The sequence below is a fragment of the Phocoena sinus genome, chromosome 2 (genome assembly GCF_008692025.1).
Source record: "Phocoena sinus isolate mPhoSin1 chromosome 2, mPhoSin1.pri, whole genome shotgun sequence".
Taxonomy (NCBI): Eukaryota; Metazoa; Chordata; class Mammalia; order Artiodactyla; family Phocoenidae; genus Phocoena; species Phocoena sinus.
The window spans coordinates 143,803,581-143,817,741 of record NC_045764.1 but is presented as its reverse complement, the minus strand read 5'-3'; the positions used below and the strand labels follow the sequence as shown (position 1 = coordinate 143,817,741).

Genomic DNA, 14,161 nt, shown 5'->3' with positions numbered 1-14,161 from the left:
ATTCACACTGAGCTGTGGTGGGTACAGGCAGGGGTGAGGGCAACTCCTAATGGCCTCAAAATGGGTCCGATACATTCCTTTTCCCCCTGTCTCGAGAATAGCTGCTGTTGTAACAACACTGACCCCTATTTTTCCAGACACTCATTCACCGTCACCTTGTGTGGTTCAGCCCACAGGTAGTCAGTGTGAGGGGCCTCCCGGAGAAAGGAGCTGTGTGTCAGGAGGTGACCCACCAGCCCAGCACTCACTCCTGGCTCCCCTGACTTTCACGAGGAGCCCACCACGCTCCTCCCCCACCAACCCCACCCGTACCTTAGTCAGCCAGCCCTTCACAGCAGGCTTGGCGCCGCCCTGAGTCAGGGCCGGAGGCCCAATGGCCTGGATCTTCAGCAGGTTCTGTAGGACACGGATCCACTCCTCCAGCAGGCTGGGCGAGTCTGCTGTCAGGTAATAGGTCTTCTTCTCAGAGATGAGCTGTGGAGAAGTGAGGGGTTGGGGATGGGGAGACAGGACGATGGAAGAACAGGGGCCTGGCTCTGCGGTAGCGCAGATCTCCGAGACACCAGCTCTTCCTTCCTCCTGCCCTGGTACTCCCTCCCTCCCTTCTCCTCCTCGTCATCTTTGCCTCCGTGTCTCTCCTACCTTCACTCCATCTCTCACATTCTGCCTCCTCTTCCTTCCTCAAACCCACAAATGAGGATCAATGCACACGTCCAGGTAACGGCTTTCACACACGTTCATTCTGCCCCATCTTTGTTTCCATCCGAGCCGTATCCAAACCCAGCACCTCTTCTATCTAAAGCACTAGCCGCCAGAAGCATGCTCACCTGGAATGTCTGTGCACCCTCCCCTCGAACAATTTGGCAACGGGAGTTCAGTTCCACTTGACCCTGAGGTTTCCGGATGACGTCACTCTGTAAAGAAAGGGATGGAGAGGAAAGAGGTTGGAGCCTTCCCAGAGCACATCATTTCCCCTCAGACCTTACTCTAGGTCACAATGGGGAAAGTGATTCCTAAGCTTTCCTGGGCTGTGGTATGATGGATAACTTGTTCTGGATCCTGGTTCTAACTAAATGGAGCAATGATTAGAGACATGGGTCCTCCTGATCCAGGCCTCAAAAAGTATAGATTGAGCCTTTAAAAACTGGATGAGAAACCACCAGGTTATTCCTGAGCTACAAAGCCCTTAAATTCTTTCTACTACATATTTTATAGTGTTGCAAACAGGTGGCCTATATATATCACCATTACCTTCTCCAGTGCCACTGCAGACGTAACTAATCAATCAGAGCATGCCTACTCATTGAGTGATACGGGACCTGAATCCTTCACATGACGCTCAAGGTAGCCACTAACAATCAACTGGAGTTGCACAAGAGTCAGGCCTTTTTGCCTTCTTTAAAATGTTAACATTGGTTCTCTAGGGAGAGCCTGTCAAACTAGGTCCCAACATCCTAAGGCTCCCTAATTCCAAACAGTGTAGGAAGGAGACAGAGGAGGTGACAAGCTCGCCTATTAGAACAGTCCTGATGATGTGAGGGCAGCCTAGGAATGGTTCATTTACAGGGCTCGGCTTCTGAAGGAAGAAGGAATCACCAAGCCAGTTCATCTAGAAGTGCCCTTGACTGCTCAGTGCCTGATTTGACTGTGAGAACCGGTGACCAGCCTCATGGTCCCGTGTGGGGCTCAAAGCCTCAGGTGCCTGCCCAGGCTGCCTCTCCCTGCCTGCCAGACCTTCACCCTCTGCCCTGCTTCCAGCCCCTCTCATGCGGTTCTGGGGCTGGGGTGGGGTCCTTTTGCCTACTGTCCTGGGGAAGGAGGGTCTCACCGGGGACTTGTAGTACATGATCTGTCCCTGTCTCAGAACAAACCAGCGCCTCTTCCACGTCTTCGCCCGGCTCCCCATTTTCAGCAGGTAGCCTGACTTCTCCAGTGACTCCTGCAAGAGTGGAAGGGTGTAGGGGGATGTGGGATGGACAGAAGAGGGAAATCACTGGGGTTCCTGGACATCACACAGGCCAAAATGGCCCAGCTGAGTCACTGCTTTGTCATCAATTTAAAAAAATTACTGAGTATCTACTATGTGTGTTTTCAGGGCACTGCTAAGGGTGCAGAGAGGACTTACAAAGCATGGGTGGTCCTGCTGGCAGGGGGAGAGAACACCTGACCCTGAGGAGGTGGTAGATCAGGGGCTGCACAAGCGAGAGGCTGGCCAGGGAAGGCTTCTGGCAAGAGCCAGACCTGAACTGCCCTTGGAAGGAAATCAGCCTTTCCCTTGAAGACGAGCCCAGAGGAGGAAGAAGCCCATTCCAGGCAGCAGGAAAGGGCAAGAGAGGTTTGGGGAACATCAGGCAAACTGGGGTGGAGGGTTCGTGGAGGCGGAGATGAAGACGGGGCAGCACACTGCTATGCAGCGAGGGCTGGGGAGCGAGCCGTCTGCATTTACCCCTGGCTCTGGCACATAACAGCATGCCTCTGAGCCTCAGGCTTCTCATCCACGAGATGGGGTAATAAGCCTCATTTGTGAGGACACGTGAGACAGTGCACACAAAGCCATGAGCATGGTGCCCAGCACACAAAAAACTCAATAAATGTATTGTTAGCTCTCGGCATCCCGGGGTCAGTGTGGAGCTAAAACGAGGTAACGTGTAAACTCCTCCTGGGCCCCGTGGGCCACAGTGATGGGGTCTGTGTGTGCCTGGCCCCCAACCGCACACCCCCAGCCCACTCCCCTTGGCCTCACATCATCAGTGGCAGCCCCTGGACTCCCGCCCTCCCTTTGCCAATCCCAGGGACCCTCATGCAGCTGCTGCCTGGGTCTTGTGCTGGAGGTCCGCTCCCACCCGGCCCTGCCTTGGCCCCATCGGGGCGGAGGCCAAGCTCCCAGCTCACCCCCGCTGGGCCCAGCCCGTCGGTGGAGTAGGATGAGGTGCGCTGTAGTTTGTGCTCAGGCTCTGAGTAGTCGCTGTCCAGGGAGCAGGCGTCCGGGGGGATGGCATAGTCGCCCTCAGAGCTCAGCGAGGACATGGAGACGCCTGTCCAAAGGGAGGAGGAATCAAGGCCCAGGTCCACAGCCTCCTGGCTCACACAGCCTGGGAGCTGCAGGGTCTTCCACACCCACGTGGGACTGCCCATGGGAGGAGATGAAGGGCCCCTCATTGTTCCGCACCCCTCCCACCACCCTTCTCCATACCTCTCTTGATGGCCCGGGGGCTGCCCAGTCCACTGGTCTTCCTGGACTCAGAGCAGGGCACTGAAGTTCGGAAGCTCGCCTGGGAGCTGCAGTCATCATCAGACCCAGAGGACTCGTCCACAAAGGGCACCGTGCTGATCTGCATGGCTTTCTGCAAGACAGGCCCCTCCCCACTGCAGCTAAGGCTGCAAGACAAGCCCCATCCCATCTGCACTTTCACTCCCACTCCAAGTGCCTGGGGCGTGGCCATCACAGCCTGTCTAGAGCATGGGAAGCCATCACCCAGCTGGGGCACCCAAAAGACAACTGTCCCTTCTCGACTTGACGACCGTACCCATGTCCTCACCTCCATGCTTCTCTCTCCCTCACACACCATCATCCTCTGTGGTCCCTAGTGAAGCTGCCCCACCAGGGCTGAACACCTTGCTCCCTGCCACTAGGGGGCCAGAAAACCGTGCCACAGGGCCCAGTGTGAGACAGGAGCTTTAAAAGTGGGTGGGGATGACAAATCGAGAGATCATGGCAAAAATTTAAAAAGACCAATCACTTCAATATTGGGGAAACTGTGTGGAAAAGGGTACTCTATTTTATATAAAAGATTTATATAAAATATTTTTAGAAGGTAATTTGGCACTACCTGTCAAAATTTAAAACATGCATATTATCTGCCCCTAAATTCCACCTCTAGAACTCTGTCCTACAGAAATATGCATATATAAGTGCACAGAGATGTATTCGCATGGTGATGTTCATTGCAACACTGATTTTACAGAAAAATAGAGACATGACCTACATTGTGAATCAGGGGAGGACAAGTTAAGGTAGTTATGGGGCATCTATACCAAGGGGTACTGGGAAGTCCTAAAAGGGAGGCAGAGCTGTGCTGTGCATGGAGGTGGGGCAGGAAGACCTGACACATGGCTGGGTGGACAAGCAAGGGGTAGACTGACATGTATGACATCATCCTCTTTGCGTGTGCGTGTGTGTAAGAGAGAGTAAATTTGTAAATGCATTTGTCAATGCATCAGAGGGCATTACAGAATAAACACCAAACCATTAGTGAGAGCTGCCTCTGGGGTTAGGAATTAGGGAAAAGCAATGTAAGAGGAAATTTCACTTTTGGCTTTTTATCCTTCTACAAAAAGTTTTACAAAATATTACTGTTACGATCTCAAAAGACATGTTGGGAATCTTTTTTTTTCCAGTTAATGTTGTAAGAACTTGAAGGCAATCTCAGATTGGTGGGGAATTTCAGTCTTTCCCTAAAGTTTTCCCCAAAATCTGGCTAGAACAGGACAGGAAACTGACAAATCTTTTCAGAGGTGCCCATCTGAGTTACCATCGGTCCCTCATCTCTTGGGGCATAATTAATGCAACTTATGAGTTCTTGTTAAAGATTATATGAAAGGAATCAGTTAAGTGCCATTTATCAACTGAACAGACCTAAGAAGAATGCAGTTTGGTCTCGTTTCTAATTGGCTAAATACAAGTTGGTGTCATAAGTCCAGGACACAGTGAATTATGGGCAAAGCTGTTTTCCTTAAGCACCAACAAATTCAGAATAAAAGGTTTCAGTAGGAAAAAAAAAAAAAAAAGCAGACCAAAAAGTATACGAAAACATCATGTTGCAGCTATATCTGATTTTTGTTAAAAAATATGTAGAGATGTTATGGGAATACATATGGGAATATATGACATAATACATAAAAAGTTCTGGAAGGAGCCCCACTGGCCTCCGGGATAGACATGTGACAAGATGAGGAGGAGACGCAGAGCAGGCATTGGTTTAACCTTCAACTTTTTACTTTGCCCGTAATCATACTGATTCACATTTTTGTAAATGTAGAATTTTTCTAATGAAAACCTAATAAAGATATTGAATCACTGTGTTGTGTTCCAGGAACTAACGTAGTGCTGTAGGTCAGTTACACTCAAAAACAAAGAAACAGACTCAGAGAAAAAGAGATCAGATTTGTGGTTACTGAGGTAGGGGAGGAGGGGGGATTGGATAAAGGTGGTCAAAAGGTACAAGCTTCTAGTTATAAGATCAATAAGTCTTAGGTATGTGATGCAGAATATGATAAATCTAACTAACACTGCTGCATGTTAATAGATGAAAGTTGTTACGAGTAAATCCTAAGAGTTCTCATCACAAGGAAAAGGTATTTTTCTATTTCTTGAATTTTCTATCTATATGAGATGCTGGATGTTCACTCAACTTACTGTGGTAATCGTTTCATGATGTATGTAAGTCAAATCATTATACTGCACACCTTAAACTTATGCAGTGCTGTATGTGAATTATATCTCAATAAAATAGGAAGAAAAAAATTCAAGAGTTTTTTTAAAAACCTAATAAAGATGAACAAAATAAATAGATATATGGGGGGCTGAGCACCCTGCCCAGAGTTACGTGCGCGCAGACGCCTGCCCCTGGAGACCCACGCCAGCCACTGCCTGCCGACACGGTGGTGGGGCAGTGGGTGCTGGGTGGGGACACCCCGTCCTCGGACAGCAGCTTCTTACCCCCTTCAAGGCTGTGTAGACCGGCACGGTGATGTTCTTGCAGACCAGGCCAGAGAAAGGCCCAGGGGATGCAAGGGCTGGAGGGCTTGAGGCTGGAGGGGCGGGAAAGAGGGAGGAGACTCACTCAGGTGGCAAAACCCAGGAAGCGGGGCGGGGGAGGCAGACATGAGCAGAGCAAGGAGGAGAGAGATTCGTGCAGACAGCATTCCCTGAAACAGCACTCCAGAGACAGACCGGGGGACAGATCTCAGGACGAGGGCCAAGGTCTTCTGCAGCCCCACTCTTGCCAAGGTGAGTTACAAGCCGTGTGACTATGGGGCACTTGCGTCACTGTGGGGACTGGGCGGCCGGCGACTCAGGAGCCGTACCCAGGTGGGGATGCGGCTCCTTCAGGGGGTTATCTAAATCAAGGCACCGGGGGCTCCTCGGCCATAGCCCTTGCACTGCAGAAGGGAAGCTGGTGCAGGTGGGCAGCCAGGCTGGAGCGCCCTGCCTCCAAAGTCCCTTCCAGCTCTGTAATTGGCTACAGCTCTGTTCCCGCCCATTCCCACCCACAGGCAGGTGATGAGCTGAACCTGTGCAGCTTCCCCCTCTCTCCAAGGGAGCCGGGGCCACGTGCTTTCACCTGAACCTCACCTGCTGTGGGAGGGAATGGGCTGCAGGTGACCTGGCCCTGGGTGTTTCTCCGAGTCTTCTCCTCCCCGCACGCCCACCCTGCCCATCACGGGCAGCTCACTTGGGACTCACCGCAGCAGGTGGCATTACTTCTAGCAGACACTTCGGATAGCCGCATGCCTGACGTGGCCACAGCGTAGATCCGGCTCTCCTGGAACGGGAGGTCACAAGGGGTCAGGGTGCACCACCCCCGTGTCCACACCGGCCTCTGGCTTTGGAGGCGGGCAGACCTGGGTCCACATCCACGCTTAGCCAGTGACCGGCGGGGGCATCTGGGACAAGTTAACATCATTTCTGGACCTAAGATGGGGGTAATAATACTCACCTTTCAGGCTGTTGTGACAATCAAATGAAATTATTAACATAAACATCTAACACCGAGAGCATGGTCAGTGCCCTGCAGGCGATATTTATTCCCTCTCTTGCTGCCACCCCTCCCTTGGGGCAAGGAAGTTCAGGAGGAGAGGGAACTGGGAACTGTTTTCTCTGAATCTTCCCCATCTTACAGCCCTTGAAGTTGGGGGGTTGGTAATGAGGACGTCCGAGCCCCATGGCAAGGATGTGCGTGCCCTTTTGTTTGGAAGCCAGTTGTTTGGAAACTGGGACACATTTTTTTCCTACAGTAACAATGTCACATCATGGTTAGGCTTCAGGCTTAAAGTCCTGGCTCACCCAGACCCCTGAATCCCGCCGTAGAAGACACATCAATGGGAACTCCCACCCTCAACTCTTCCCTCGCCCCTCGGGGCCCCCTGGGTCTGAAGCAGGCCCACAGGCCTGGGCAGCTTTTCTTAGGTTTGGATCACTCCCAAACAACCCAGAGGCCCCACCTATCCTCCTCCATATCTCTTTTTCACTCAAGGTAAAGGGAAAACAAAGCCCTCTTCAGGTGAGAGGTGAGTCACAAGGACCGGGGAAGCCCTGCCCAGCTCAAGGAGGTAGCTGGGCTAGGCTGGGGAAGGAAGGAAGGTAGATGCTATCCAGGTCACCCCAGAGGGGAGCAGCAGTGCTGGGGCACCTGGGGGAGAGAGGGAGGGGCTGGCGAGGGCTGGGATGAGAGCCGGAGGTGACTGGAGGCAAGGGAAGGGAAGAGATGGGAGGCAGCAAGGAGGAATTTTGGGGGAGGGGCAGGCACTGGGCTGGGGCAGGGAATTCCGTGCTTATGTAGGGCAGATAAATTGGGTCCATGTGGTAAAATTAGCCATAAAAACGATTATTCCTGTCAGTAGTGGTAGTGGAATTCAACCACAGACAGGCCTCTCACTTCACAGAGAGAATGAAAAGTGTGAAGCTTGAGGGGTTTAGGTTCAACAAACATAGGAGTGTTTTACAAAAGGTTATCTAATGCCTAACTCACACGGTTGTTTTGAGGATCAACAAAGGAACTCTAACTCAGCAAGTAAGTCCATTTGACTCCCTCAGACTGAGAAATGTCCTTCTCCCAATTCTCAGTCTTGATCTTCCCCACATGGCTACTGCCCAGCTGGTCTCACCTAAGAAGAGAGTTTGGGTTCTCAGGCCACTGTGGTTCCCTAAGGTAACAAGAGCGATCCTGTCTCGGGGACCGGAAGGACCTGAGCCCTCTTGCCACATCCCTTGCCGAATTCTCCCTCACTGCCTGCCTCTGCTTTAGGATTTCAGAGCATCTGGATTTACAAGACAACAAGGAACAAGAGGAGGGATGATTCTGAAAGTGTTCCACCCTGGCCTGGCCCTTGCCGTTTCCAACAGCCTCTCCACGTATTGTGAACCACTGCTGCAACTACTCACCAAATACGTATTAACACACGTAATCCTCAGGGCAACCCTCTAAAGCAGGTACTATTATCCCCATTTTACAGAGAGGGAAATTGAGGCACAGAGGTTTAGTAGCTTGCCCCGGCTCACAGAGTTTGATCTTGGGACCTCCTGGTTTGCCCCTGGGACCCGTGCTCTTAGCCACCACACTGTACCTCCACGGAGAGTCAGGAAGACTCCACGAGAAAATAGGCACCGAGCACCCAGCTTGGCTGTGGCCCGCGGTGAGCGCCTGCTCAGGAAACAGCCGGCCGCCGTCCAATCGGAAATCCTGGCTCCACCCCTTATGGGCGGAGTAGTCTGGACAGGCCCTGGGGTACCCACCGCCCAGAGCGGGTGAGGGTGACAGCCTCGTCCCACGCTCAGCACATGGCTGTGCCCCACAGCGTTCGCACCATCAGTCCGGCCCCTCTGTCCTGTCCCCAGGGGGCCTCTTACCCAGGATGGAAACCGGTGCAGGGGGGGTGTAGGTGGTTTGTTCCCCAAATCCACTTCCTCCATCTTCCCCGCTGGGGGTTGCTCGTCCATCTCCATCTTCTCCGGTTCCTCCCGGAGCTCAGGTCCAGCCTCCACCTTGGGAAGGCTGGAGGAGTGGAGGGCTGAGAGTGTCCCAATCTCAATGCTCACCACGTGGTCGAAGTGCGCAGGGCCCGCCTGGGGCTGGCTGTGGTGCCGCTTGGCCAGCTGGATGCTGTCCCGGTGGGTGCTGGGAGCCCGCACCTTCGGCAGAGTCAGGCTGCAGCCGGGGCCACCTTCCCTGGCAGAGGTCTTCGTCCTGGGGAGCGTCCCTCCCTGAGCAGTGACCAGGCCTTCACCCCAGGAAGCCAAACCATGCCTGGGGGTGCAAGGCTTCAGGCACAGCTGGCCAGGAGAGCCCTGTCCTCCCAGATGAAGTGGAAGGGTCTTGGCCTCTGATGTTTCTCCAGGGTGGACCATACTGGAATTAGAATCCTCCCAGGGGCTTCCTGCTTTAGGAACAGAGTCCTTGCTCTGCAGAGCACCTGGAGAAGGTACAGGCATAGCTGCCTTCAGGGCACCCTGGGCCTGAGCACCACCGTCCTGCCCCACTGGCTGGGCTCCTGGTCCTGCAGGGACAGAATCCTGCTCTGTGGTTCCCTGGGGGGCCACCAGCAGCTTCCCCGAAGGTGCCATCTGAAGAGCTGTGGTTGGGACAAAAATAGGCATGTTAAGAGCTCCCTCGGGCTTCCCTGGTGGCGCAGCGGTTGAGAGTCCGCCTGCCAATGCAGGGGACATGGGTTCGTGCCCCGGTCCGGGAAGATCCCACATGCCGCAGAGCGGCTGGGCCCCTGAGCCATGGCCACTGAGCCTGCACATCAGTCCGGAGCCTGTGCTCCGCAGCGGGAGAGGCCACAATAGTGAGAGGCCCGCGTACCGCCAAAAAAAAAAAAAAAAAAGAGCTCCCTCAATTCAGCCCCACGCACACGCACGCACACACACACACCCCCCACTCCCCCGACTCCCGCACACGCCGGCCCGCTCACCTTCTAGTGCATGTTGAAGGGCTCCCACCTGCTCCACCAGGTGCTGATTACAGCTTTTCAGGTGCTGATTCTCCACCTCAAGCTAGACAAAAAGAAAAATGAAGATTGAGAATAAATACTCAGCCTACACATTCAGACATATAATTCAAAATAAGATTAAAACCCTTCAAAAGAACCCGTGGTGCCCCCCAATCCACGGCCGACTCTCCTGGGAGCCCTGACCTTCTCCTTCTCTCTGCGCTACCTGGTTGTAGATGGGAAAGAATTCCATTTGGCGGCCCCTGTGCTTTCTTTTCTAGGTTTTTGGGGGTTTATTTTAATAAATTTTATTTATTTATTTTTGGCTACATTGGGTCTTCGTTGCTGCCCACGGGCTTTCTCTAGTTGTGGTGAGCAGGGGCTACTCTTTGTTGTGGTGCACGGGCTTCTCATTGCAGTGGCTTCTCTTGTTGTGGAGCATGGGCTCTAGACACGCAGGCTTCAGTAGTTGTGGCATGTGGGCTCAGTAATTGTGGCTCGCGGGCTCTAGAGTGCAGCCTCAGTAGTTGTGGTGCACGGGCTTAGTTGCTCCGCGGCACATGTGATCTTCCCGGATCAGGGCTTGAACCTGTGTCCCCTGCATTGGAAGGTGGGTTCTTAACCACTGTGCCACCAGGGAAGTCCTGCTTTTCTATGTATCTTTAACCTTTTAAAAAAATGGTGAAATATAACACACAAAAAACTGCATTCTACACCAACGAACAGCTTAACAAATGATTCTGAAATGATTACTCATGTGACCGCCACCCAGGTTAAGAAAGAGGAATTTGCCAACACTCCAGACATCCCGCACTTGTCCTTTCCCAATCACGTGATCCGCCCTCCCCACTAAGGCGACAACTCTTCTGAGTCTATGAGATTCATTTCCTTGCTTTCTGTGTTGTACCATCTAAGTATGCACCCGACACACATTAGTGTAGTTACGCCCATTAGGACTTTATATAAATGGAATTATTCAAGATGTACTTCTGTATCTGGCTTCTTCTGCTCAACATCCTATCCATGAGATCCAGCCTCAGGGTGGCTGCATTTTCTTTGAAATGAAAGCCAACACATTTCTTTTTGTTGTTGTTTATAACACAAAAATTTTATTTCCTTGCTTATATTTTATATCATATGTATTCTACTCAGTTTCACACGCTTTATTTATACTGGATCCAGGATGAAGGAGAAAACCCTATCTCCTGGAAAAAGGAAAAGGACAATAATAAATTCATGTGATTGTTCTTTTCTTTTTTTTAAAACTTCTTTTTCCTTCTTTGGCTGCATTTGGTCTTCGTTGCTGTGCACAGGCTTTCTCTAGTTGCAGTAAGCGAGAGCTACTCTTCCTTACGGTGCGTAGGCTTCTCATTGTGGTGGCTTCTCTCGTTGTGGAGCACAGGCTCTAGGCGCACAGGCTCAGTCGTTGTGGCACACGGGCTTAGTTGGTCCGTGGCATGTGGGATCGGATCTTCCTGGACTAGGGCTCAAACCTGTGTCCCCTGCATTGGCAGGTGGATTCTTAACTATGGTGCCACCAGGGAAGTCTCCATGTTGGCAGGTGGATTCTTAACTATGGTGCCACCAGGGAAGTCTCCATGTGATTGTTCTTGAAGTTTCTAATTGAATATAGCTTACATATATGTCTAGATCGAGTCATATAAACAAGCATAATATCCATGATCTGCAGAAGCATATTCCTTCCTCAGGGAGGCATAGCAAATCTTATGGCAAGGGGCAGGGATATATTATCCTTCTACTGGAAAGGAGTCGGGAACAATATACAACCTATAAAAATTACTTTTATCACAGTAGCAACTTGCTTGTATTTTTTTTTGTCTCAGTTTACTAACTGATAAATTGAAGATGGCAGTAATCATTCCACAAAGTTGTCATTGAGAGTAAATCAGTATCTATGTTTAAAATGCCTGCCTTGGGCTTCCCTGGTGGCGCAGTGGTTGAGAGTCCGCCTGCCGATGCAGGGGACACGGGTTCGTGCCCCGGTCCGGGAAGATCCCACATGCCGCGGAATGGCTGGGCCCGTGAGCCATGGCCGCTGAGCCTGCGCGTCCGGAGCCTGTGCTCCGCAACGGGAGAGGCCACAACAGTGAAAGGCCCACATACCGCAAAAAAAAAAAAAAAAAAAAAAAAATGCCTGCCTTAGAACTTGATGCATTGCAAGCGTTTAACAAATATTGGTTAATTACATTCTTCTTTTCCAATTATTCTAATGAATTTTAGCCTGGGCTCTAGGACCCAGATTTTTCATTGTTTGATGTTTTATTCTCACCATATCATTTCACTATGTCATAATCCACAGGCCCTTAATTCCTTGTTATCTTCCCTGACAAAACATACTTTTTTTCCTTGTTTCAACCTTTGATAAAAGTAACTTTGACCTCTTATTCACCTAGGAGCAAAAAATAACTGTTCTTAAAAAAATATAAAAATAAATAAATAAATAAAATTAAAAAGGGCTTCCCTGGTGGTGCAGTGGTTGAGAGTCCGCCTGCCAGTGCAGAGGACATGGGTTTGTGCCCCGGTCCAGGAAGATCCCACATGCCGCGGAGCGGCTGGGTCTGTGAGCCATGGCCGCTGAGCCTGCGTGTCCGGAGCTTGTGCTCCGCAATGGGAGAGGCCACAACAGTGAGAGGCCCGTGTACCGCAAAACAAACAAAAACAAAAAAAACTGTTCTTCCATTGTCTCCAGCCGATATGCCAGGTCCTGTTAATAGGCTGTCTAGTACCCATTCTCATTGGAAAGCCAACACACTTTCATTGAGCTTTTAGCAAGAGATCAGGGCTGTGGAAGATGCAGGTTATAGGCATCAGCTCTGTCCCCAAGGGCTTGTAGTCTAGCAGGTGACCTGAGATGTGTGTCCACAGAAAGGACAGGAGGCAAAATGAGCCACTACCCCCTGCAGGTGTGAGCCACTTGTGTCAGGAGTGAGTGTTCACCCTTCTCCAAACTTCAATTCCCCTTCCTTCTGTTTAGAAAGAGGTTGTTTTTTGGTTTTTTGCTAGCAGCGCTGTAGCTACTAGTCCTGAGTTTCCTAAATAAAGCTGCAGCAAGTGATGAGCTATGAAAACGGATGGACAGAGGTGGAAAGTAGAATAGAGGTTACCAGGGACTGGGGGGAGAGACAATGGGGAGTTAGTGTTTAATGGGGATGGAGTTTGTTTGGGGTGGGAAAAGTTTTGGACGTAGTGGTGATGGGTACACAACACTGTGAATGTACTTAATGCCACTGCATTGTACACTTCAAAAACAGCTCAAATGGTATATTTTATGTATATTTGAGCACCAAAAAAAAAAAAAAAGTTAAAAAGAATGGAGAGGACAGAGGGTGGACGGTAAGGACCATGTGTGCTTCTCAGAAGGAAACTGATGGGACTCCTCAGAAGTGAGACTCATTCCTTCTCCCCAGACACAAAGCAAACCAGGAGCTCTAGGGAAACCCAACTCTGACAACAGGAAGGGAAAAGTGAAGTGAAGTGTCTCAGCATTTAAGCTGAATGAGAGACGAGCGGTTAACAAAATGAAAAGCAGGCAAGGCCCCATAAACAGGTAGAGGCAGAAAAACACGGAGGGACAGGAGCAACCCCACGCAGGTCCCTCGCAGGCTTCCCAAGATAAGCTCTCACTCACCTCTGCTAACTTCAGTGTCACCCATTCCTTGATCTTTGCAGCTTTTTCTTGAACGATTTTTGCTTCCTCAGCTCTCATCTTCTTCTGCAAGAGAGAGAGGGCCTTTAGTTCGTCACGGTGGTCACCGTTTTAGTGAATAATTGGAGGTGGGAGGCCCTGAGAAGAAATATTAAGGGACTGGATGGAGGTCGACCGATAGGGAAAAATAATTCATTTATGAATTCTTAGAAAATATTCTTAAAGTGGGAAAGGCCTTCCTAAGCATAATACAAATCCCAAATAGCCCAGAAAGACTAATAAATCTATATCATCTCTATAAATTACTATATGACCAAAAAAAAAAAATGCCCTTAAACAAAACGAAAAGACCAACTGGGAGATGTTTTGCAACACAAATGACTTACATACAAAAGGGATAATTTGAAATGAACAAACCAATAAATATATGCAAAAGATATAAATAGGAAATCAACAGCAAATAAAGGGAAAGAAACCCACGAAAAGCTGTGCAATCTTTATTATTATTTTTAAAATGCAAATAAAAGTGACACATCATTTTCCTCTACCAGACTAACACAATTTAAAAGTTTGATATAACCCTAAATTGTCAAGGGTGTTGGAAAACAGCCCACCTCATACAAATTGGCAAAGCCTTTTTGGGGAAAAACTTGATAATATTTGTCAACATTTTAAATGTCCATACCACTGATCTAACAAACCCACTGCTTAGGAATCGTTAATTGCATTATTATTTGATAAAGCAACAAAAACAAAAAACTCAAAACTGGAAATAACCTAAGA

The 14,161-nt window shown here is 50.1% G+C and overlaps 1 protein-coding gene across 3 annotated transcripts in view; it reads right to left on the bottom strand.

Moving 5' to 3' along the window:
• The window catches only part of PLEKHH1 (pleckstrin homology, MyTH4 and FERM domain containing H1), a 53,562-nt gene that overhangs the window by 14,327 nt on the left and 25,074 nt on the right, over positions 1 to 14,161 (bottom strand). For all 3 annotated transcript variants that reach the window (XM_032623276.1, XM_032623277.1, XM_032623278.1), the window contains exons 5-14: positions 13,361 to 13,444; positions 9,694 to 9,775; positions 8,630 to 9,351; positions 6,467 to 6,545; positions 5,720 to 5,811; positions 3,194 to 3,344; positions 2,893 to 3,035; positions 1,829 to 1,939; positions 828 to 914; positions 313 to 474 (exon numbers count right to left, since the gene is read on the bottom strand). In XM_032623276.1, the coding sequence (XP_032479167.1) occupies positions 313 to 474; positions 828 to 914; positions 1,829 to 1,939; positions 2,893 to 3,035; positions 3,194 to 3,344; positions 5,720 to 5,811; positions 6,467 to 6,545; positions 8,630 to 9,351; positions 9,694 to 9,775; positions 13,361 to 13,444 (1,713 nt within the window). The remainder of the gene's footprint in view (positions 1 to 312; positions 475 to 827; positions 915 to 1,828; positions 1,940 to 2,892; positions 3,036 to 3,193; positions 3,345 to 5,719; positions 5,812 to 6,466; positions 6,546 to 8,629; positions 9,352 to 9,693; positions 9,776 to 13,360; positions 13,445 to 14,161) is intronic.